This window comes from Molossus molossus, unplaced genomic scaffold (genome assembly GCF_014108415.1).
Source record: "Molossus molossus isolate mMolMol1 unplaced genomic scaffold, mMolMol1.p scaffold_m16_p_17, whole genome shotgun sequence".
Lineage (NCBI taxonomy): Eukaryota > Metazoa > Chordata > Mammalia > Chiroptera > Molossidae > Molossus > Molossus molossus.
In genome coordinates this window covers 35235099-35261395 of record NW_023425352.1, presented here as the reverse complement: position 1 = coordinate 35261395, position 26297 = coordinate 35235099, and the positions used below count along the sequence as shown (strand labels likewise).

General features: G+C 39.5%; 1 protein-coding gene across 3 annotated transcripts in view; it reads right to left on the bottom strand.

Moving 5' to 3' along the window:
- Nucleotides 1-1206: 1206 nt before the first annotated feature.
- Nucleotides 1207-26297, bottom strand: part of ASAH2 (N-acylsphingosine amidohydrolase 2) — a 70129-nt gene continuing 45038 nt past the window's right edge. For all 3 annotated transcript variants that reach the window (XM_036265227.1, XM_036265226.1, XM_036265228.1), the window contains 10 exons: nucleotide 26297; nucleotides 23741-23856; nucleotides 22579-22673; nucleotides 20819-20858; nucleotides 19952-20047; nucleotides 17013-17108; nucleotides 14782-14928; nucleotides 6246-6305; nucleotides 3643-3731; nucleotides 1207-1513 (listed from right to left, as the gene is read on the bottom strand). The exon at nucleotide 26297 is cut by the window's right edge and continues 81 nt beyond it. In XM_036265227.1, the coding sequence (XP_036121120.1) occupies nucleotides 1324-1513; nucleotides 3643-3731; nucleotides 6246-6305; nucleotides 14782-14928; nucleotides 17013-17108; nucleotides 19952-20047; nucleotides 20819-20858; nucleotides 22579-22673; nucleotides 23741-23856; nucleotide 26297 (930 nt within the window). In that variant the 3' untranslated portion in view covers nucleotides 1207-1323. The remainder of the gene's footprint in view (nucleotides 1514-3642; nucleotides 3732-6245; nucleotides 6306-14781; nucleotides 14929-17012; nucleotides 17109-19951; nucleotides 20048-20818; nucleotides 20859-22578; nucleotides 22674-23740; nucleotides 23857-26296) is intronic.

Sequence of the window (26297 nt, the reverse complement as noted above, 5' to 3'; positions counted from 1 at the left end):
GAGCTCCGGGTTCACTTGGATAACTTTAAATGCAATTAGTACTAGGCAATCAATGTCAGATTGTCATATCTCATTCTTTTGGACATTAGGCTGGGTATTTCGTAATGCCTCCAAATCACTTTAAAACAGCTTATTCCGCATTGTCTGGAGCCTCTTTTCCCCAAAATCAGAGTACCCAACACAGATGATATACAAGATTACTGATTTTTAAATGTCTCTCCAGAATTTATATATTAAATCAATTATTTTCTCTTTTAAAGTAGTCACCTTTTGATACTTAATACATTCATCCCAATACGATCTCACTAACTGAGCTCACTGTCATTGTACCATGCTGGGTATGAGAGTCAGTTTTAATAAATATTTTACAATTGAACGGGTCCATGACTGAGTGAGTGTGTTAGCAAGCGATAAAAGAACAAATAAGGAGTTTAGAGCCTTCCCTTTGAGGGCTCTCTTCCAAGTCGATCTCACTTTCATTTTCATATCTACATTAATGGCAAAGTTTTATGGTTTTGGGGTGAATTTGACTAGTGAAAGAGTCAAAAATCACTGAGAACAAGTCTTGGGAATAAGAGACACAATTTAGTAGAATAAGGGCACTTCGGGAAACGCAAGCCATGATCAGAATATTCCTAATCTCACTTCCTGTAAGTGGGCTCTGGAGGCAAGTCCAGAAATGATTTGAGCAACGACAACAGATCTGGATTGGGCATAACAACACCAGAGTGGCTGCTTTGAAAGGCTGTGCTCAATACAGAAAACCGGCATGCTAGTTTTCAAGCTACTTCCTCTAATTGGGTGGGTATGTTTATGGTCAGTGTTTAGACATCACTTGTTAAATGTAACTGGGGGGAAAGATCTGGTAGCCTTATGCTAATCTTAAATCTATAAAATTATATTTTTCCCATCTGTAAAATGAAGGCTCCAACTAGGTGATCTCTTTACACTTTTCCAGTGCTAACATTGAATAATTCTATTAAAAAAAATAGTTTAAAGTTTGTTCACACATCTTCAACCACTCTTACTCATATTTCAGAGGTTTTATAATGGGGGGTGGGGGTTGTTGCTTTAAACAGACACAGGTTCCCAAAGGAAATCATGCTGTAGACCATGAGGTACAAAACTGTTAGAGCAAGATAAATGGAACACATGTCACACACACACACACACACACACACACACACACACCCCTGTTCCATTAGCAGTAAACTCCAAACTGGGACAACTGTAGAAGTCATCAGAATAGTTACATTCATATGAAATCAGCTGCATAATTTATACAGAGCCAAACTATTCTTTGAATGCTGTGTCAATGTTTCACTAAGTAGTTACAACTTCAAACACGGAGGAAGTACTTTCAAATGCAAGTATGACAGCGGGCTTGAGAAAGTCCTGCTTCCGATTATGTCCAAAGTATCTTATTCTGTAGATTCCAGGGTGGGCAGTATCTGGAATGTGCCATTGGATCGTTGCATTGCTGTGACCCAGTAACCCCTTGTGCCAATAGAAACTGTCGGTAGGAAACAAAACAAAACAAAAACAATTTTACTCTTAAATGTGTGGTTAGAAAAATATATGATTACTCATTAAATGAACATTCAGGGAGTACCTACCATAAGCAAGCACTAGCCTAGATATTCAGAATATAGCAATGAACAAAACTGAGACAAATACTTTCTAGAAGAGGACCTTTAAGGAACAGCCATATGCAGAAATACCTTTGTTGTTCCACCTTTCTAACTACCTAACCTCTGTCCATCCCAGGAAGCCTTATCTGATATTTAGAACACAAATGCCTCCTGCTTTGGAACTGCTATAGCATCCTTTTAGCCCTTGTCATCCGCTGTTTCAACAGACACTTCTTTTCACATCTAGATTCATTTGTTAAAAATATGTATGTAATGAGCACATGTGCCAGACTCTCTTCTGAGGACACAGCAGTGAGCAAGAGAGATATGGTCCATAGTTTCAGAGTTTCTCAATGACAGAAGAAAGGCACTAAGCAAGTAAATCACAAATAATTTTTAAAGTGATCTGTGAAATGAAGGATCTTTCAGGAGGTATCACTGAGACTGAAGCCACACATGTTCAGAGGAAGAGGGGACAGAGTGCAAAGCATCTGAAGCAGGGACAACCTTGGTGCAGCTGAGGAACAGAATGCAGGCCAGCGGAACGAGGGCAGAGGAGACTGTGGAAGAGTGGTTGAGATGATTCCTACAGACGGAGTCCAGATCACATCGGTCCTTACAGACCACGCCATGGGGTTCAGATGCTCTTCTAGATACAGTGAGGTACAATGGCTAACTGACTGATATCCTTAGACAGTAAATCCCCTGGAAACACAGGGTGTGACTGACGCTCTGTTTCTCCGTAATCAGCCAGGTGCTCTCCATGAATGGTGGACGGTATGCACGCTAATGAACAAAGCTGAGAGCCATACATAATCTCAGTGTTGACTGCTGTTCTGATTTGGGGCTTTTGAAAATAAGTCATCCTTTTTTACTACCTGGATAACCTTATGTTAACAATAAATACGTATTCATTACTTGTTTTAAAGCCACCTATAAGCCCTGGCCGGTTTGCCTCAGTGGTTAGAGCGTCGGCCTGTGGTCCAGAGAGACCCGGGTTCGGTTCCTGCTAAGGGCATGTACCTCGGTTGTGGTTTGTCCCCAGCCCTGGTTAGGTTGTGTGGGTGGCAACCACTCGATGTATCCCTTTCATGTCAATGTTTCTCTCTCTCTCTCTCTCTCCCATTCTATCTGAACAAAATATGGAAAGGTGTCCTCAGGTGAGGATAAAAAAATAAAAAAGTAAAAAAAATAAAGCCACCTATAAGCTGGAGTCCTAAAGATCAGAGGAAAAATGTATGCCCATATGGGTGTATGACTATCAGATCTCTATTTTCAGTTAACCAAACCAACATACAAATAATCACGTAGTTTAAGGTGGTCTGAATTAGAAACAAATTGCCAAAAATGTTGCCCACTTCCATGCCACTGTCCTGTGGTGAAATTTGTAAAATTGAGAACTGAAACATTTTCTTCTTTCAGACACATTTTTTGAATCTTCAAAATATCTATTTGGCTCAGGTATTTGGTAACAAAAGGCACAGCAATATGTCTCTGTGAAGCCCATGAGCATATGTCTTTCTTACTTTAGTCAGTAAGACTTAAACACTCAGGCGCTTGTGTTTTAGTAATTCAAATAAAGGATCATTGACCATGTAAAAACACACAACACATGCTGGGTATAGACTCATTATTTTTCCAGAAGGAAGATAAGGCTCTGCGGAGCTGTCTCGTCACCTTCACCCAGCACGCCTTTCAACCAATTTGCAAGAAGCCTAGACAGCTTTTAGGAGTAACGTCTCTGACCATGGGAAAAAATTAACAGATGTTTATAAGAATGGAGGCCATAACCTCATTAGCACCTAATCTTACAGAAGCACACACCACAGTTTTGTAGAAAAACAGAATCAAAATGAAGTCTAATAAATCAACTAAATATGGCCAGACAGCTCTTGGGCATTTGAAATCATTAATATCATGTACTGCGCCAGGCCCCCCATCTGTCTTCTCTGTATTGCTAACCGACTGTTTTCAAGACTTGAAAGACAAACTAATCAATGGACAGGCTCACCGAGTCTCCCAGGAGGCATCATTATGCACGACCTGCCATGTCCCTGAAGCGTCCTCGTATTTCTCCACAGTGAGGAAAGTCTGATGGGTCTGAAATGCAATTCATACAACTGATTAGACACTGAACTGTCACAGAAGGAACCTGCCCGTGAATACTCCCCTTGGTGACTGTGCTAACCAACCCATACCTTGAGTAAAACGTATTAGAATTTCCCCCACATTCTCGGGTGTTCCTCTTAACATGCTATGCCGTATCTTCAGAATGTTAATTTACTCAGTCTATTAAAAACCATGACTTTTTTAGAAAATTGAATAAAGCCTAATTTCAGAGCTAATAGCGAATTTTGGAAATTAGGGCAGACAAGAAACAGAATAAAACTTGAGATTCATAAATCATGACGGGGTTATTGATTCATAGTCCAACAGTTTCTCTGGTCACCCCAAGATTTAGGAGGGAAAATGGAAAAGTCTCTTCATTGTTCCATCTCCAGGTATATGAGTTATTAAGAAATATACCTCCCCAAGTGAAAGAACCGGAAAGAATGCATAAATCCTCTTTGTCCTGGGGTGCTAAAAGAAATTCCTATATTTTGTCACAGATTTCTAGAAACCTCATCATAAGTAAATTTTATTTTCCCTTTGGAAAATTGCTGTAATAATTTGTTTCAGACCAAGGATTCAGCTTCAAATAAAGCATACATTTGAATAATATCATAAATTAAAAGATATAAAGGCCATAAATCTTCATTTTGCCACACAAATCTTTAGACTGTGGCCCTCAAGGGGCATGACTTGTATGTAATTCACCTTCATCCATCACAGCCCATTACGGCAGGTATTCAATTAAACTTTTGCGGAACAGATCCCTGACTTACAGCTTGGCCAAGGGATTCTTTCAAATTCTTTTCTAGTTACTCAGCTGATGGACTATAGTCAGTAAAGAAGTTTCCATGACCATGGTGACTTGTAAAGAGAGCTACTTCTGAGGGGGGGCGGGGGAGAAGATTAGAAGGGGTAGAAAATAGAGTGAGTCCAAGTTCCTAAGTCGAGAGCACAGAGCAGAGAACAAGTCTAGGCCACTGCACATGTGAATTACATGACTACCCTTTCCCTATCTCCTAACCTTAATCTCTTCCAGACACACAATTAGTAAATACTTAATAAAAGTTACTGAATCTCTCGGGGCCTTGGTAAAATAGGGATAATAAAATGTAACTCATTGGCTAGTAGTAAGGATTAAGTTAGAGTCATGTGATGATGGATGTAGAACACTTAGCCTAGTACATGCAAAAAGTAAGCATTAGATAAGTAGTGATGAGGACACGATGATGCTTCCTAATGGAGGGAACTGGAAATTGTTTTATGCCGAGTCCCAGTGTGCCTTCTTAGAAATGTTGCTCTCACTGTGGTGCTTCAAGTACTTTGTTCTTCTGCTTCCCAATGGCAATAATGATGATAATGTTTCTCCACCCTGGATGTCAAATGACAGCTACTCCTACAGTTTTACGACAACACTTGGCTGTCCTCGGAAAGACAATGTTATGAACATGTAAATATTCTGGCATAGCTTGAATGCCTAGAGAAATTCTTTCAAACAGGTACATGTTAATTACCCAAGCAGTGGAACATTTTTCCCCAAGGCCCCTTTGACAACATCATATTGCCACAATTGATATCACAGCAATAATATTTTAATGAACAGAGGTGAGAAGGCTCATTTGGAAAAAGGGCACTTGGGTTTATAAGTGACAATCGATAGAGTGAATGCAGCCTCAGCCACAGTAAAAAATTTGATCCTGAAATCACTTTCATAGTCATATATATATATACACACACACACACACACACACACATACATGTGAAAACAAAAAGGGATGAAAGAATATGTAACCAACTATTAACAGTAATTACCTCTAAAAAGGTTTATGACTAGCGGGGTCCTTTCACATCTGTCTTAACACTTTTATATTGCCTGATTTTACATTAGACATGTGTCATTTTTCAAGATTAATAAATAACTATCTTATTATAGCCAGTAGCAAAGAGTAGGGAAACAAATAATGCAAAGTAAAGCACATGGGGCAGGGTTCCAAAGCACATGGGTCAGGGCTCCAAGCCAGGAGAGTGTCCCCACTCGGGTGTCCACCATCATAGCACATGGGTCAGGGCTCCAAGCCAGGAGGGTGTCCCCACTCGGGTGTCCACCATCATTCCACAGCAGCAGAGGTCGACCAGAGGCAGCAGGACAGGAGGAAGGAGCCCAAGAACACTTCACTCTTGGCCCTTTGGCTCTTCTACCAAATTTAATTGAATTTTTAAATTGGAATACATAACCAGAATTTATTCAAATTTATGTCTTCTCAAGAGACAGTGCAGTTCTCTCTGCACTGTGCTATATATGGTCCCAAGAAGAGCCAGTGAAATGTTTCCTGTACGCTTCTTGCCAGCAATTTTCCCACTGAAAATTTCCACACACCTGCAAAACCAGCTGAAAAGCAAGTTGGAACCTTTTAGCTTCCCGTTGTTAACCTCTAAAGGGATATTCAAGTGAATGGAAAGCTGAAAGGTGCATTTAAATTTGTAAAAAGAACCGTTCGTGCTTACCCGGTTTTCTGCTGAATTCTTTGGGTTAGCCCCTACAAATGTAATTTCTGCAACTTCTCCCTAAAAATAAAATTTTGTTTTATGAGTTCCAATAAAATCACTATTTGCTGTGCTCATATTTGGACCATTATTTATAAAATGGACTAGAACTCTGAGTACCTGTATATATTTTGTTCTATTTAATCAAGTGAGCTATCTTCTGAGAATATTAGATACAATACCCTTGCAACAATGGGCAGAGGTATTTTTGGCCAGCAAATTACTCCAGAATTTTTAGCCAATGAATTTTCTTTTGGTAGACTCAGATACCGATGAAGGTACTGGGCCACAGAGTTCATATTAGTGACAATGCTTTAAAATGTCTTCTTCAGCCTTTGATATTTTCTTATACTTCCTTCCCACACATATATAGGAGATAGACTAAATTATATAAGAGCAATCAAAACTTTCCTTGGATAGCCCTGGCTGGTTTGGCACAGCAGTTAGAACATCGGCCCGCACACCAAATCTCAGGTTCGATTCCTGGTCAAGGGCATGTACCTGGGTTGCATGTTCCATTCTCGGCGCTGGTTGGGATCATGTGAGAGGCAACCAATGAATGTGTCTCTCTCGCATCGATGTTTCTCTCTCTCTCTCTCTCTCTCTCTCTCTCTCTCTCTCTCTCCCCCTCCCTCCCCCCCTCCTTCCTCCTTCCCTCCCTTTCATTCTATCTAAAAATCAATGAGGGGAAAAATATCCTCAAGTTGAGGATTGAAATAAAAATTTTTTTAAAGCATTCCATGGATGACTTTTAATTGCACTTACATATATAAGATATAAGATAGAGTGATAGGGTGTGTATTTATCTTACCTTATACATCAGTAAAGGTACTTTTAATATAATAAACAAATAAATGTGCTCCCATCACTTACCATGGTACACAAGACTTTTACAGGTAAGTTTCCACCCACTCTTCCACCTTAAGACCTCTACTATCTATACACCCAGAGGCAGTATATGTCTATGGGCACGATGAAGTCCTCATCCTCCAAGACCTAGCTCACATTAAAAACACTTTTTAAATAAAATCTTTCCATGGATTCAGAATCAATATTGACCATCAGAACAGAGATGTGCTACTCAGTTATTTACTTTACTATTAACTCCCTGAATTAGTTTCCAATTTATTTTATTTCTTTTTATTTATTTTCACCAGTGAGATTACAAAATTAGCCAATCTTTAGCAAAATGTGCCAATAATAATAAATTAGAATCTCTTGGAAAAAAATCAATATATCACTTATATAGAGCTATCAGCCCTGCAGCCAATATTATGGTTTACAATGTTTAAAAAATAAACCTTAATTCTGGTATCTGATTAGCCATGTTGTCATAATCCTCTTTTCCCTTGATTTTTTCTACGTTCACAATTCTGTTTACTCACTCATCTTAACAACAGGAAACAGCCCCACTACAGACCCCGCAAACCAAATCAAAGGAAGGAGTGTAGAACAGCTACTTCGGACATGACAGAGTGGAGGTCAATATGTCCTCTCCCCAAAAGCAACTATAGAGAGGTAGATAGGTAAGAGGGTGGGTGGGTGGGTGGGTAGGTAGGTAGATAGATAGATAAACTTACAAAAATAACCATTTTCGTACTTTTGATATCAACAAAAAACTGAAAAAAAATGTTTCTTCATTAAAACACTAAACTTAAAGAAATAAGAGCACAGGTCTTTGGTGTTCTTAAAAGAGCTGTTCCCATCCCCGTGGCACTGTAATTCAACCAGAGTGGGGAAGGCCATTAAATCAACAGCTTTCCTGCAGCTGCCGGAAGGAACTCACATGCTCTGGAACACAGCCATGCAAAGCGGTGATCTCAGTGGAAGGCACATACTGAGGGTCAATGGCTGGACTGGCGGAGTAGTCGGGGGTTTAACAGTGATTTGGGGGAGTGAGATAACCACAGTGTTCTTAACAAGTTCTCCTCCTATCCTGGATTGATCAGAGGCTATGAGTTTTCAGAGCAGAAACCAGAGTGGGTACAAAACCACCCACACATTCCTGGCCAATGGGGTCTGTATAGGTACAGAGGAAACATAAGAGAGCCAGTGTAAATGAAAAGCTGGGAAAACTGGAAAATGGTGCAAAGTTTAAATACACACACCAGCCACACAGATTTATCAGAACAGACTGAAATTCTTACTCCATGAGGTATCTAAATACAAATTCTGACCAACATCTGCCTGAACATTAAATGATGTAATTATAGGGTCAACACCATGATAGCCAGACTTAAAAGTACAACAAAGAATAAAATTTAAAAATCCAAGCAAAGATATCAGCAGCCACACATTGCAAGAGAGACAGACTTTACTAATATGGTCAAATTTTAAATGAGCAAGCAAGCAAACAAAACAATTCTATAATAGGGAGGTGAAGCTAGAGTTGCTACAATATATCAGACAACATCTAGTATTCAACAAAATATTGAGATATATGTACAAGAAAGTATCACCCATACTAAGAAGAAAAAAAAAGCAGAAATTAAAACTGCCTCTTTGTGACCCAGATGTTGGATTTAGCTGACAAAGACCTCAAAGTATCCATTATAAAATGTTTTAAAAATGAATATAAATCATGTTTAAAGAATTAAAAGGAAGTATGGTGATAATGACTTAACAAATAGAGAACCTCAATGAAGAGAAGAATTAAAATTATAAAAACTAATTGGAAATTCTGTAGTTGAAAATCACAACAATAAATAAAAAATCACTACAGAGGCTTAAAACAAATGTGAGATGACAGAAGAAAGGATAGTGAACTAGAATGTATCAAAACAAATTTTCCCATCTGAAGAATAGAGAAAAAATAAGATTAAAGAAAAATTAATAGAGCCTCAGAAACATGTGGTACAACATTAACAAAACCAATATTCACAAAACAGAAGCCCTGGAATTACAGAAAAGAAAGAAAAGGGCAAAACTTTTGAAGAAATAATGGCTGAAAACTTCCCAAATTTGACCGATGTTACTTTACAGATCCAAGGAACTCAACAAATTCCAAGTAGGATAATCACAAAGTATTTAACATTTAGATACATTGTAGCACACTTGTGGCAGACATAGACAAAAAAGAAAATCTTGAAAACAACAAAAGAAAAATGATTTATAACTCACAGGGAGGAATACTACAAGATTAATGATTGGCTTCTCATTAGAGAGTGAAGGACAGAAAACAGTAGGACAAAGTATTCAAAGTGATAAAAGAAAAAAAAATCCTCAACCAAGAATGCAACATAACAGTTTTTCAAAGATAAAATAAATAAATCCATTCCAGATAAACAAAGGCTGAAAGAATTTCTTGTTAACAAACTGTCATATTAAAAAAATACTACAGGAAGTCCTGAAAGGAAATGATGCTGCATATTAATTCAAATTGTTAGAAGAAGTGAAGAGCACCAGAACTGGTAGATATGTGGGTAAATAATAGAATATAAAGATATATTTCCATATTTTCTTTGACCTTCTTTAAAAAGCTTTAAGACTTCTAGTCAAGATGGCGGGGTAGGTAAACTCAGTATCACGTCCTCCCACAACCACATCAAAGTTACAACTAAACTACAGAACAACCATCATTCAAAACCACCTGAAATCAAGCTGAATGGAAGTCCTACAACTACGGAATTAAAGCAGCAGCCACATCCAGACTGGTAGGAGGGGCGGAGGCGCGAGGGGCAGAGGTGCGAGGGGCGGAGGCGGACAGGCTGGTCCCACACCCACGTGTGGCAGATAAAAATCAGGAGGACACCTCGGCTGGGAAGGTCCTTCCTGAGGACTGAGGGGTCCCCGTCCCACACCAGGTGCCCCGCTCAGGGTTCCAGTGCCAGGAAGAGAATCCCCATGACTTCTGGCTGGAAAAACCAGCGGGAACTGAGGCTCAGGGAGGCTGAGGTGGCTGGAGCCCCAGGCAGCTCCTTAAAGGCCCCGCGCACGGACTTGTCGGACTCTCTCCCTCTAAGCTTGGAGGGGAGGCAGGTCGAGGGGCACCAGAGTCATACAGGGAAGAACTGAGCTGTTTGGCACTAGAGCGAGGGCTGAAGAGGGGGCTTTCTCCGGGACAAATGTGCTGTCAGAGGCCTTTGTTCCTTTGGTGAGTGCTTCCCTGGGGCGGCAGACAGCCACCACATCTGGGACTCCAGCAACTTGGCTCACACTGGTAGCCCCGCCCTGGTGATTCCCTCAGGCCCTGCCCCACCCAACTTTCAGGCCCACTGAAGCTGTTGCCAGTTGCTTAACCACAGGATTGGCCTGTCTTGGATCCTGCTTCAATTTTTTCCTAAATTCTTTCAAATGAGCAGCATCTGGTCTCAGCGAGCCCCATACCTCTCATTAAGTAATACACAGAAACAAACACAGGGAGGCAGCCAAAATGAGGAGACAAAGAAACAGGTCCCAAATGAAAGAACAGAACAAAACCCCAAGAAAAGAACTAAGTGAAATGGAGATAAGCAACCTAACAGATGCTGAGTTCAAAATACTGCTTATAAGGATACTCAATGAACTTAGTGCAAACTTCAGCCAACTTAGTGAGGGCCTCAAGAGCATAAAAAAGGACCAGTCAGAAATGATGGATGCACAGTCAGAAATGAAGGAGGCATTAACTGAAATAAAGAATAATTTACACAGATTCAATAGTAGAGTACGTAAATCCAAGAAGCAAACCATTGATTTGGAATATAAGGAAGCAAAAAACGCCCAATCAGAACAGCAAAAAGAAAAAAGAATCCAAAAAAACGAGGATAGTGTAACGAGCCTCTGGGACAACTTCAAGCGTGCCAACATTCGCATCTTGGGGGTGCCCGAAGGAGAAGAGTGAGAACAAGAAATCGAAAACCTGTTTGAAACAATAATGGCAGAAAACTTTCCTAACTTGGTGAAGGAAACAGACATACAAGTCCAGGAAGCACAGAGAGTCCCAAACAAGATGAACCCCAAGAGGCCCACACCAAGACACATCATCATCAAAATGCAAAAGGTTCAAGACAAAGAGAATCTTAAAAGCAGCAAGAGAAAGGCAGCTAGTTACCTACAAGGGAGTTCCCATAAGGCTGTCAGCTGATTTCTCAAAAGAAACTTTGCAGGCCAGAAGGGAGTGGCAAGAAACATTCAGAGTGATGAAAAGCAAGAACCTACAACCAAGATTACTCTATCCTGCAAAGCTGTCATTTAGAATCGATGGACACATAAAGACTTTCCCAGACAAGAAAAAGTTAAAGGAGTTCATCACCACCAAAGCATTATTATATGAAATGATGAAGGGTCTTTTTGAAGAAAAAGATAAAATATATAAACAAACAAAATGGCAATGAATACATATCTATTAACAATGGAATCTACAAACAAAATGAGCAGGTAGAACAGAAACATTCTCATAGCTACAGAGAACATTTTGTTGGTTGCCAGATGGGAGGGGGTTGGGGGAATGGGTGAAAAAGGTGAAGGGATTAAGAAGTACAAATTCACTGCTAGACTGACAAACCTCAAAGGGAAAGGGGTTGGGGGGGTGGGAAGAGATAAACCAAAGAACTTATATGCATAACCAATGGACACAGACAATAGTGTAGGAAAAGGTGGGAGGGGGGCGGGAGTGGGGAGGAGGGGGTCAATGGGGGAAAAATGAGGAACATCTGTAATACATTCTACATGCAACAATAAAGATTTAAAAAAATATTAAGGACATTTAAAAAAACTATAAAACAATAACTATAACACTGTATTGTTGCATTTATATAGAGATATCATATATGTGATAATATTACAAAGGGTGGGAAAGAATAAAGAAGTATATTGGACCGATCTTTTTATATTTTTTGGAATTAAGTTAGGTTATATTGATGTAGGTTGTGATTAGTTCAGATGCATAGTATAAATCTAAGAAACAATAAGATACTACATATATTTGGTTTCTGTGCCCATTTCTTGGCACACAGCTCCTAAAACCTTTGGAATCTCAGAGGTGAGGAATCTGTTTGTATGCTAATGAGGTGACTAGCTGAGGGCTTCTGAATAACCCCTGGATGTGGGCTAGTTGCCAGGGGAACCAACCATGGGATTAGAGGCCTAGAACTTTTCACTTTGGCCCCCTGATTTCCAGGGATGGGAAAGGGACTAAAAGTTGAGTGAATGATTCATGGCCAATGATGGAATCAATTATGTCTACATAATCACGCCTCCATAAAAATCGCTAAAGCACAGGATTCAGAGAGCTTCCGGGTTGGTGAATGAATGAAGATGCTGAAAACTCTGTGCTCCTTCCCCCATACCTTGCCCTATATATCTCTTCCTTCTAGCTGTCCTGGAATTGCATCCTTTTTATAATAGACTTGTAATCTAGTAAGTAAGCCATTTTCCTCAATTCTGTGATAATTCTAGCAAGTTATTGCTCCCAAAGAGGGGGTGGTGGGAATCTCCATTGAGAGCCAGTCAGTCAGAAGCACGGTGAGCACCTGGATTTGCCATTGGTGTTTGGTGGGGGGAGGGGTGCAGTGTTGTGAGACTGATCTCTTTACCCACGGGGTCTGCCCAACCCATCTACAGACCAAGTAGATGGTGTCAGAGCTCAATTGCACTGCAGGACACTAAGCTGGTATTCACAGAGAACTGGATAATTACTCAGTGTGGAGAAAACCTCCACACAGAGGGTTGGAGTAGAGGGTTGAGTAGAGAAACAATTCTTTTTGCTTTTCAAATCCCTAAAACAACTGCTGGGAAAATAGCTAAATATATAGACTAAAAACAACAACAACAACAACAACAAAAAACAGAGGAATAAAAAGATACACTAAAACATAAAAATAACCTAAGCTTTCCACCTTAAGAAATGAGATAAAGAACAAAATCAAAGCTGGCAGAAGGAAGGATATAAAACCGTAGAGCAAAAATCAATGAAACAGAAAACAATAGATAAAATCAATAAAGCTAAAGCTCTTAGAAGTCACAAATTACCGAACTCAGGAAGAAAGAGGACATCATTATTGACTCAACAGAACTTAAAAGGAATATGAGAGAATATTATGAACAAATTCCTTGAAAGATGCAAATTCTTAGAAAGATACAGATGCCTAAAGACAGTGAAAAACCTGAATAGACCTATACCAACTAAAGGAAATGAATTAATAATTTGAAATTGTGTCATAAAAAGATGCCCAGGTCCATATGGCATTGCTGATAAATCTCATCAAATATTTGAAGAAGAAATGATACCAATCTTCACACATTCTCAGAAAACACAGAAAAGAACACTTTTTTCACTTAGTCCTTGAGACGAGAGTTAGCCTGATACCAAAGGCAGACAAAGACCACACATGACAAGTATCTGTAAATACCCCTCATAGAGATGAGTACAAAACCTTTTAGCAAAATATTACCAAAGCAAATTCAACAACATATAAAAACAATTATATACCATAAATAATGAGCATTTATTTAATATCTAAAAGTCAACTAATGCAATACACCATATTAATAGAATGAAAGACAAAAACTACTCCATGATTATCTCAGTAGACATAGAAAAGCATCTGAAAAAAAGCCAATACCCATTCTTCACAAAACCTCTCAACAAACTAGGAATAGAAGGAGACTGATAGATGCCCTTTACTTATTTAAAAAAAAAAAAAAAAGACTGAATACCTTTCCTCTGAGGATTAGAAACAAGACAAGGATGTCCAGGGTTTACAACTTCTATTCAACATTGTTTTTGGAGGTTCTAGCCAGTGCAATAAGGGAGGGGGAGGTGGAATTAAAAGCAGCCAGAAAAGAAATAATTAAACTTGTTTTCATTCTCAGATGACATGATATTATACATAGAAATTTCTACGGACTCCATATACCTCCCAAAATATATTAGAACTAATACATAATTTAGCAAAGTTGAAGGATATTATGTATAAGTTGAAGGACAGTTAATATAAAATAGCAGCCCAGCAGGTGTGGCTCAGTGGTTGAGCATCGACCCACGCACCAAGAGGTTGCCAGTTCTATTCCTGGTCAGGACACATGCCCAGGTGGTGGGCCAAATCAGGGGGGGGGGGGGCATGCAGAAGGTTGGCCAATTGATTTTCTCACTCAGTGATGTTTCTATCTCTCTCTCTCTCTTCCTTCCCCTCTCTCTAAAATCAATTAAAAAAATTTTTTTAAATAGATATAAAATAACAGTGGTACAAATCCTGATTCATTTCTATGTGCTTTTCCTATCTTTGATTTAAAAGATAACGTTTCTGAGTTCCAGTGAATGATTCAATGACCATTCATTTAAGAAGAGAAAGTATAATTGGGATTAAAAATTCAATTTTACATAATTACAATCTGAAAAATAATCATTTCCCCGTTATCACGTTTGCAGAGCCTTTGAGAAGAACAATTACCAAAACTGTTGTTGCTAACAGCTGATGATCTATGGCATCATTAGAGACAGGTGATGCCATTAACAACACCTTCCCCCACCCCCAAACGCAGGCTTTGGAAGCATAAAAGATCTCTTTGTAAATCTTACCACTCTGTATTTGGGATTCAATGGCTGCAGGACATCCCCAAAAGTCTTGCCTATTGGTGGTCTATCCACAATATTAGGAATTAATGGGATTATGAGTTGTTTGAAAAACGGAGGCTCTGGACCACTGCTCAGATTGGCTACTGTATCCTAGAACAGAGAACATTTGCTTATGGAACGCACAAAGTAGAGTCCAAAACCCTTTCCCAAGTTCCCCATCCCCAGAGATGCCTTCATTTAGGAACCCCTCCCTCCCTCCTTCCCTCCCTCCCTCCTGTCCTCCCCCTCCAAGAGCTAAGGCCTTTAAGGAAATGTGAGGGGAGCTTTGCTAAAATGTGAGCCTAGATGTGCATAATTTAAACTTCTGTCACTAGAGGAAAGTTTTGGTCATGGACAACACTTTCTTTCGCTCCCCTGGGCAGTATTGCTAGTGATCAGACGTAGGCTTGGAAGCATGTGACAGTTTCCGATTCTAGGAACCATTTAAAATGTGTGACTTGGAACAGGATAACCTTCGTAGCATGTCACTGTAATTATTCTTTCAACTTTTAAAAAGTGTTTAGCCTCTTTTATCCAGAATCAGTACCAATTTTTTCCCCTAAATCCTCCTTTGTGCTGATTAAAGAATGTAATAAGTATATTTTTAATTTAAAAGTTAAGATCAACCTATATCCTGACTGGTTTAATCTGTGTTGTCCACAAAGTTGCCACCTTTACTAATGCCATCAAAATGCTAACCTCAAATTTTAAATAGTCCTTCATATGTAGTTAATGTACTTTCATAACCACTTTATATATTTAATTTTTACAATAGCCATATAATCTATTATCATTCCTATTTTACAAATGAGAATATAGGCTTGAAGACACTCAGTGGTTTTTTAGGCTCACATAGCTAGTCTTAGATACAACCATAAAACTGACTGTGAAACAAATTTCCACAAAATCATTCACACTTTTCTTCCTAAGTATCACTATAACGTGTGAAGAATTGCTTTCGGTGGGAAAAGATATAGACTTATGATTACAGTGAAAATGAAACAGTGGTTCTCTATAGGGATTGGTTATAAGTTTATGCTTTTCTATATAATCTGAATATTCTACAAATAGTTATAGCTTCTATGATGAAAAAATAAAATAGTGCTACTTTGCAAAAAGTATCAAGGCTAAAATTAAGAACATTGTGATAAAACAATAACCAGGAAACTAAGCTATATTCCAATACCTTGTATTGAAACCTCAAACACACAAGAAGGAGCTAATTAGGTGGAGGCATATGAAATTGTCAATATTCAACAACAGAAAGAGCAATTTCACTTGTTCCCATTTAATATAGCCAAGCTCTTTCTCTAAAAGGCCTTTATTGTCTTGGCTATGCCGTATCTGTTGCCCAGTCTTACTGGGGCTCATATGGTCTATACATGGTCTGTGTATTAGTTTAACTCTTTATCCTGCATGTTGACTAATAATCTGACACCAAAGTACAGCTTCAAAAATAACTGTTTCCAAAGAAAAGATTTCCACAAGTGGAGTTTCTTTAGGTAAACTAGCTTAGGTGTGTGCATATTTCAGGCAGATAATGTATATGTGTATTCCCAGGTACTGTTGTTCCTCAAATCTAAGACTCTATTGATTGTAACAACTATGATTATTTTTGAACCACCAGGAAAGTAAAATTATGCTACCAATTTTAATTGTAGGTTTCCTCTGATTGGAAGATGCAACCCATTTTCAGAGATGTTATAGCATGGAAAATGGGCACCTCAGAACTGATGACCCGCCCGACCCTTGAAGTGACTGGAGAGAAGCTGGCCGGGACTAGACAATGCTGGTTCATTCAGCTCCTGGTTCAAGTCATAACAAGCCTGATCACTAATCATCTCTGAACCAACCTATTTGCTCATCTGAAAAATGGAGAAAAAGTGATACTTCCATACTTCACATGATAATTATGAAAATAATGAGATAATATATATGAAAAAAGCTACCACCACGAAAGGCACTTACTGATTCTAAATGCACTATCTATTTCATCTCTTGGGAATATCTCATAGCTATATATATAAAGGTTTCTTTAAAAAAAAAAAAAAGATGAACTCACAGCTAAGGTTCTTTCTGGCTTCCCTCTGTATCCCCCCGCCTGGGGCACACGTGCAGACAGGTCCCCCCGCCCGGGGCCCGGGTGCGGACAGGTCCCCCCGCCCGGGGCTCGCGTGCGGGCAGGCTGTGATTACCGTAGCAATGGCCTTAGCAAGGACTCGGAAGAGCTGGATGTACGCAGACAGAGTGTGTGGTCCATAAATTGTAGACGCTGCCTCATACCGCTGAACCTGCAGGACAGACGGGTGTTGGACACTGTTCTGAGGGCCAGTGCTTAGACATCGCACGCAATTCAAACTGGCACAGTTCCGGATTAATTATGACAAAGGAGGGGTTGGCATTTTTATTTACCAGCTAAAGTACATGGCTCCCATCAACTACTTGTTAAAGGCAGCTGCTCCTCCCGGCGTACGCCATCGGCCTGTGAGTCCATTTAATCTGAAAGCGGGTACTAGCTCCTGAGCCTATGCCTATTTTAAGTACTTGTAATATAAATGTTTCCCCCAAGAAGTACAGCAGGAAGTAAAAAAAAAAAGGAGAAAAATGACAGTGTTAGTGACTCCTGGATAAACTGGTTAGTAGCAGTACTATCTGGGAAAAGAACACACATTTAACCATCATCGAACTATGAAATAAGACCAAATATGTTACTTTTCGCCTGAGCTTGAGGACTTTGGTTGTTTCACTGGAACCTCAAATTCACCGAATCTAAACGACACCGGCTTTCCCCGCGACATTCTGCACCTCAGTGACCGGCAGGCCCCCCATCTCCCACGCCAGGACCAGCTGGCCGTCATCAGTTCCTCTCTCTCCCTCATCCTACCTCCTATGAGTCCCCAAGTCATCGTTCCTTCAAATCTCTTGACTTCTTTCATTTTCCTCTGTCTCTACTGCTTTTACCTTGGTCACACCTTCACCTCTCACCCCAGTCGTAACTACAGCTTCTTAATCAGTTCTGTCTCCACGCTTGCCCTTGGGGTTCATTTTCTGCACGGGCATCCTCGTGACCTTTCTAAATCACAAATCTGATCAGAGCATTCCCTTCTTTGAATTCGACTGAAGGTCCCAAATCCTTCTTTATTGAGCCAAAGCTCTAGCAGAGCCTAAAAGACGTGTCCTCCAACCCCGGCCTTGCCCTCTTGCCGACTCACTGCTCACCGAGTTTGTGCCATGGAACTCGGCGAATGACGGCCCTTCAGTGTGCCAAGTCTGCCCCTCTGGAGCTTGGCACATGTAGCTCCCTCCATGTGAAACACCTTCCCTAACTTTTATTGGCCTGATTAGCCCTTACTCGTTCTCAAAATCTCAGACAGATGTTACATCTTCCAAAAAAAATCTACCGATCTCCGTGCTCAAATACTTAGTCTAGATTGGTGCTCTTTCTCCCTTTTTAAAAATGTTTTACCACCTTGTTCATCCCTTTCACAGAAATGTGATCATTTGTTTTCTTCTCTTTCACTATACCATAAATCCTAGTGATCTTGAGGACAGGGGCAGATTCTTATTCACTGTTATGCCCAGATAGTAGCTAGTACTGTATGTCACAACACATATCTGTTGAAGGAATGAGTGAATAAATGAATTAACTAATACTAATCCTGGCAGGGGCTTATCCCTGAACCTGGAGACAAGCTTACAGGGAGTTCCTAGCCTTATTTGTGCCATGAACTCCTTTGGCCATCTGTTGAGGCTGGTGGAGTCCTCTCAGATTAATATTTCTAAATGCATAAAATAAAATGTATGAGTTCACAAAGGAAACTGATTAGGTTTAAATACATTAATCAAACAATAATAAACTGCCCAGCCGATGTGGCTCAGTGGTTGAGCATCGACCCATGCACTAAGAGGTCACCGGTTCAATTCCTGGTCAAGGCACATGCCCAGGGTGTGGGCCCAATCCCCAGTAGGAGGCACGCAGGAGGCAGCCAGTTGATGTTCTCTCTCATCGATATTTCTATCTCTCTCTCCCTCTCCCTTCCTCTCTCTCTAAAATCAATAAAATAATAATAATAATAAACCAACTTTGTGATAGAGTAATGTTTATGCTTCTTTATTGAATAATGAGATCTAGTAACAGGTTTAATAACTACTGTGATTTTAAAATAGTGATGAGAATAAAAGATATTCCCAGATCTGAAATAACTGTGTATGATATGAAAATATCTGTGGTTCCTATTGGTGACAAAGTCAGAGATACTGCTAATATAATTGTCATCTGCCACCTATATTCACAATTGGAGAAAATGCTAAATAATAAGTAGTGACACATAAATAAAAAATGAATAAATGAAAAATTATTCCCATCCAAGTTTACCCCAATTAAGAACCTTTATTCAACAGGTTTCCCTAGAAGGCAGGGACCTTTAGTAAAGTCAACAGAGGGCACAGAGAAGATTCCCCTGCTGGAATCAATGAACATTTGCCAAGAGGTAGACTACATTCTGGGTACGGACTGCAGAAACATTAGAGAACATTAATTGTGGGGCTCGACACTATTCTCATGTTTATATTTACTATTGTTAAAAAGCACTTGGGCTACTTTCTGTACTATTTGTAAACAAGCAAACACCACCAGCCAGCAGCCTCCCCTCTAAATTCTCTGAGACTCTGTTTCTTAATCTCTGCCATGGCTATAATAATATCCTGTTCCAGGGCTTATCTTGAGGATTAGTTAAGACACATTTGCAAGGCGTTTAGCTGGTGCATTTGATAAATGATAACTGTCAGTGGGAGTTTTCCCAGGTTTTACAGAAGCTAAGGGCACCAGAAGCATCATGGATGGGGTTAGGAATATTGTATGCCACAACTCAGACCTAACTACCAGCACTCCCGGTAAAACAACTTATTACAGGAAAAGTGAAAGTCATTGAGACTAGATTTCTCACCTGAACTTGTAAATGGTAAACCTGGAACTACCAAATCCAACCTCTGGCTTATCATTCTCTTATCTGTCCTCAAACAAAGCCATCTCTCAAAAACATGATTAAGAAAATTGAGAAAGAAAACCTGCCTTTGATACAATAGTTTTGGCCACGGCATATTTCACTTGAATAAGAAGACCTTTCTACTTTACCTGGTATTCTTCATAGGTGGTAACATAATGTGTGTATACATTGCACAGACCCGAAAGAACAACAGTCATATTCTGCATCCCATAAGTTGCAAACTCCTGGGAGGGGGAAGAGGTAGAGCCCAGTGAATTATTCTTCATCTTAAAGTATACTATAATCCCAGTTATGTATAACACATAGTCATAGATATGATTCATTAGTGTAAGATGTCTCTCTTAACAATATTCTTCCTACTGATCAAAACTGCCTGGGAACACAGACGTATAAAGAGTCCTTGATGAAAGTGCCATAATTCTGCACTACAGTAGGACAAGTCAATGGATCTATGAACATCTTGATTGAATTTGTAGATATGGAATCTTCTTATTACTAGAATAAAGATATTTTATCAATTTCTTAAAAAGGTTGCTAGCTAATGACAGCAGTTATTTCTAGGTCCAAGGAATAAGACATTTGTTGATTGTCATTTTAGAACCATTTACAATACTTCTAGAATATAAGAAAAATCATAATTATAGATAAAAGATATAATTCTCAGCATGTGTTAGATTTGATTTAGATAAGGCTCTAAGTACTTTAAGACTTTAGGTACTTAGGAGTGATTTACTATTTAACCCATAACACCATTATTAATTTTTAAATTATGAATACATAAATACCAATAAAATATTTTAACCTGACTATAGGTCCCTTGTATATTTTTGAATTTGTTCTTATATCACCAATATTTACCTCTAGCCATTCAAAAAGTGTGAAGCTCTAGCTATTTTAGCAAAGATTAATTTAAAAGGTATTAGATCATATGACTAGGGAATTCTTCTCTGTTCACCAAATATAAATGCATAGATGTCATTTCATCTTTAACTTACTGCTTTAACTGCCTCCCGAAGTCTTCGTCCAGACATAGTCCTGAGTAAAAAAAACAAAATTATCTAAGTGTTTTCCTATCTAGAATGTATGCAAAGTATGCAGCATGCAAAGCTAAAGTTGAGCTTTTTTTTTTTCCTGACTGTCATATCTTCCAAATAAATTCTAAAATGAAAACCGGTAACTTGAAGGAGGGGAAAAGAATCAATAAATATCACTAGCAAAGGATCACAATCATTTTCCATGAATTGATTCAACAAAATATATTGGTTACATTCTATGTTAATAAGAGCAAAGGCAAGTAGAGAGTATGCTGTTCCTGTCTACACAGAACTTACCATTTTATTCATTCATTTAATCCTTCATATAGAACTCTGAGCACCTGCTACACAACAGGCCCACTTCTAAGGGCTAAGGATTCAGCAGTATGGAGCTAACATTCTAGGGAGGAAAGATGGTCAATATACAAATTAAGGGAGATGACACTAAGTGTGATGAAGCATATAAGGTAGGATAAAGGATGAAAGGGAGTGGTGGTGGTCACTGTGCTGCTGCTGCTGCTGCTGCTGCTGTGATGTGGCGGTCGTGGTGGTGGTGGGGGAGGAGGAGGAAGCCATGGTGGGTGAAGACAATGTTATATAGTATAAGCAGGACTGGCACCTCTGTTGGAGATCTGAGCACAGAACTGAAGGAATAAAAGAGTCGGCCATGGGGATTAACGGAGGGTAAGTGTTTCAGGCAGAAAGAACCGTAAGTTCAGAAGTACTGAGACAGGAGCGTGCCTGGTGAGTGTGGGAACTGTAATGAACCAACATGGCTGAAGCAAGGAAGAGGAGGGGGAAAGTCCTAAGAGGTCAGACCAAAGGAGTTGCTGAGATCACACAGAGCCCTGTATAATATTGTAAGGATTTGAGGATTCACCTAAAGTGAGATGGAAAGTCAGGAGAGGGTTTTGAATAGGACAGGGTTTAACTTGTGTTTTAAAGGGATTCTCCAGCTTTGGTGTTGATAAAAGGTTCTAGAGGAAAAAAGGAGGAAGCAAGAAAGTGAGACAGAAAGAAATCATGGCCACTTAGACTATGGGGAGTTGGGGGGTTGGGGAAGTAAGAGGAAGTATTGGGTGGAACATACAGAATTTGCTGAAGGACAGCCCATGGGAGAAATTGAAAAAGAAAGAATTCAGGGGTGATTCCAAGATTTAGGATTGAGCAACAGGAAAGATAGAAACTTTCTTCTTACTACGATAGAAAAGACTTCATAAGGAGTGGATTTAAAACCTTCTTTCATGCTTCTAAAACCTAAACTGATTGTTGTAAGAATCTATAGTTTAATATTATGTCAAGTCTTTCTATTGACATCATAATTCACCACATCATTTTTTATTTTATTTTATTCATTCATTCATTCATTCATTCATTCATTTTGGTACATGCCCCTAGCGGGAACCGAACCCGGGACTCTCTGGTCCGCAGGCCGATGCTCCAACTGCTGAGCCAAACCAGCCAGGGCAACATCATTTTAATTTGGAATATTTTCAAAAGTTTATGTTTGCTTCAAGTCACACACAGTAACAAGCATAGAGAGATTTATTCTTCAGAGGTCCCACCAAAAGAGGGTGGGATATTTGTTACTATTGTAAATATAGTACAATGAGACGCACAAGAGTCAGTACAGAACTGTCTGCCCATGACAAGTGATTCCAACAGAAACACTTATACAATAATTCCATTTTTAAACTACAAAATAAAAAAGAAGAACTTACGTCAACTCCCCAGGGATGGCAACTATGGCCAAGGACCCAAGAGTGATAATCTGAACATCAACAATATCTGGGTGCCAGGGATGAGGTTTTGACAGCTAAGAATCAAAACATGAGCACTGTGTTAGGAATATTATTCTTCCTGTGGTCAAGAGACATGAGATGATCACAGAAGTTCCTTCGTGAAAGGATTTAAAATATTTCCAGCTGTTTTTGGTGTCTTAGCCTACCATTATAGATTTTACTTCTAATTCATGATGTAGCATTAACTATTCTGTCTAGTCATGCATGTGAATCTGAAATGCCAATACCTTGTTAACCTGGACTTATTTTCTCGTTAATGAAGTTTTTGGTGGATTTGTCATGGTGGAATCAAACTGTGTAACAGGTAACCAGGGATTCTACTAGAGTACTGTGGTGGCCATCCTTATTCAAAATAAATAAGTAATGCCATCATAACTTAATAATTTGTCTTTTTACTCTAATAGCACTTAAAATTTTCAGTTACCAAGTCCAGCCTTATTTCCAAGTTTTCTCCAAGAGAATCTATCCATTTCCATACTCAATGAGTGTAGAATCTTTCACTCTATTCCTCCCCTTTCCTCTCTTCTTCTTCTTCCAGAAGAATTTTAACTGAATATTAGAGGGGAAAAAAAACTCTAAGTATTTTTCTACATCAAAAGCTCGTATTATAAACATTGGCATCACATTTTGACATTTAGAATGTGAAAATTCATGTTCCAAAGGAGAATTAAAAGAATATTTCTTTAGTTAATAACATTGCCTGAATTGTGAGAAATTGAGACATGAACGTGTTCCTTATAATATGAACTGAGATGTTTTGCTCTGTAGAGAATTCTGTATAAACTCCTATCCTGGAGATAACACAAATGAATCTTAAATCTGGTAAATGTTATTCTTATTCTTCCTTTGTCAGTGATCTAATTGTTTCCATTATTTATCATAAATTCAAAGTTAAAATATTTAATAATCATACCCCTTATTTTTTAGACTCACAGCATCTGTATTTTTTATATTAAACATTTTGATGTAGGAATATCTGAATAAGACCTCCAATGCCCATAGTGATATACCATTTGCATCTGGCAATTTATAAATTTAAAAGAGCAATTACTAACTTCATCATGATGTAAACAACGTTTACCTCTCCAGTGTGAACAAGGACTGGCTTAGGTTTTTGACACTCTCTGATTTCGGCAGACGGCTTGCCAAAGATCTGGTCGCGAATGGTTTCCCAGAATGGATCCACCACTGTTGTACCTGTTAGGAATGTTTTCATTAATATGATTCCAACCCTCTGAAAAATGTCATCATCTTGATAAATACTGTACAACAATGCTTTTAGCAGTTTTGGAGATTTTATTAAAGCTGTTATTTAATGATTCCAAACAGTCTGAACAATAGAAGCAGCAAATTTCCTGTGCATCCTAAGATAGGAGCCACTATTCTACTAGGTATTCAGTGTGGTTGGTAAAATGAAGGAATATATTTTGCTCATCATCCTCAACATCTTTCAAGTTTTGTTTCTACTGCTCTTCCTCTTCCACGTTTCAAATAATAATAATAATAATAATAATAATAATAAATAATTAACTGTAGATTTTCCATTTTGAAAACTAAAAATGATACCTCCAACATGAAATACTAGTTGTTTGGTGTGTGGTTCCTAACAGCCTTTCTTGAATCCTCACTTAATTATCTACACACACACACACACACACACACACACATACACACACACACACTCAGTAAAAAACAAAAACCTAGCCTAAAATTTATAATCCGAGGAAAAGTTATGTTAACTATAAAACCTATAAACTTAGAATCTATAATCCATTAGGAAATTATAACAATTATAAACATATATGGATCTAATAAAAGAGCATCCAAAGAACATAAAGCAAAACGAACAGAAATGAAAGGAGAAAGATAATCAACAATAGCAGTCGGAACTTCAATGATCCACTATCAGTAGTAGACGGAACAACTGCTCATTTCACAAGCGCATATGAAACATTATCCAGACCATCTGTTGGCCATACAACAAAGCTCAGTAAGTTTTAAAGCAGATAAATAATACAAAGTATGTTTCCTAACTACAGTGTAATAAAATTATAAATAAATAACAGAAGAAAATTTGGGAAACTCACAAATATGTGGAAATTAAACAACATAATTATAAATAGCTAATGATCAAGGAAGAAATCAAAATAAAATATAAAATTACTTTCAGATGAATGCAAAAGGAGACACAATATACCAGGACCTTATGGGATGCAATGAAAGCGGTACCCACGGGGAAATGTATGGCTTTAAATGCCCATGCTAAGAAAGAAGAGAGTGACATCAGTAAGATGCAAGAGTTGAAAATGCTGGCCTTTATCCCCCCACAAAAAAACAATTAGGCAGCTATCTACAGACGAAAATAGCCTGGGGTGGGGGGTGTTCAGAAGTCCAATTAAGAACCTACAGCAATGCAGTAGAGAGAGAGAGAGAAAAAACAAACAAACAGAATAACCACATAGAAAGAATCACTGGAGATACTGGTATAGCTAAGATATCTTTGAGACAGCTAGGAACAAAGATGCAGATGTTACAAGTTTCAGCCACACAGCAGGTGCTGTCATAGAGCTCAGTGGCCTGCTCTGTGGAGAACCCCAGCAAGCCTTGCTGCTGAGGACCACGACAGACGACCAGCATTTTTCACAGCACAGGACCCTGTGCTGTTCTTCAGCACAGACCTCAGCATCCTGCTCCCCAGAGGACAGCAGTTTTCGTGACTGAGGTAACCAATGGCCATGACCACCATGGACCCCTAGGAAGAGATGCTGCTGCACCTCCCGCACAAGGAGCTGCTCTTGCACTGCCTGGAACTCCGCACAGGCCCCTGACCCCAGAGCCCTGGCTGTTGCATGCACACCCATGTTTCAGATCCCAACACTGACTGCACTGGGGGTGCCTGTGCTGCAGACCCCGGAGCAGCAGCTACTCCACATGTACCTACATCCCAGGCACGGGAGCCGCCACCACTGTGGCCGTCCATTGTCCTGGACCCCAGAGCCACTGCACTTTGCATGGGCACCAGGCCCAGCTCCGTGGCTGCTCCACACGTGACACAGCGAAGGCACATAACCATTACTTCCAGCAAGCCAGTGCCAGCCGCCAGAGCTGCTCCTGCTCCGTGGGTGCACGTGCTCAGAGCTCAGGTCTGTCCCTGTTCCACGGGTGCCCGTGCATCCGACATTAGTACCACCACCACTGTGAGGGCACCCGCAAGCCAAACCTAGCATTAGGCTCCTAAAGGCCTCTGCCCCGAGGAATTTTGGCTTCGGTAAAGGAATAGGGAAAAGAGCCACTAATGACAGGCTGGAAGAACCAACTCATATTGTTAAAGGTTCAAAGGCAATCTCCTTCTGCACCCCACAATGCTCCCTGCCCAAGCACAATCTAAAATTATTTACCCATCAACTAAAATGCGAAGAGAATGTGGCTCCGATTCTGTTTGAATCAGGTGCAAAGCTGAATTACAAAAGACACCCATCTCGAGGAAATCTGGCTGTCATTACAAACCTGGAATACCCGCACAGCCCTGAATTTAGAAATGAAAAGAGTAAATGTATTGGCTACAGTCAACTCTCTGAGGGGACACAGCCGTGAGGCTTCAGAATCTGGGACCACACTTCATCACACTGCACCTCACC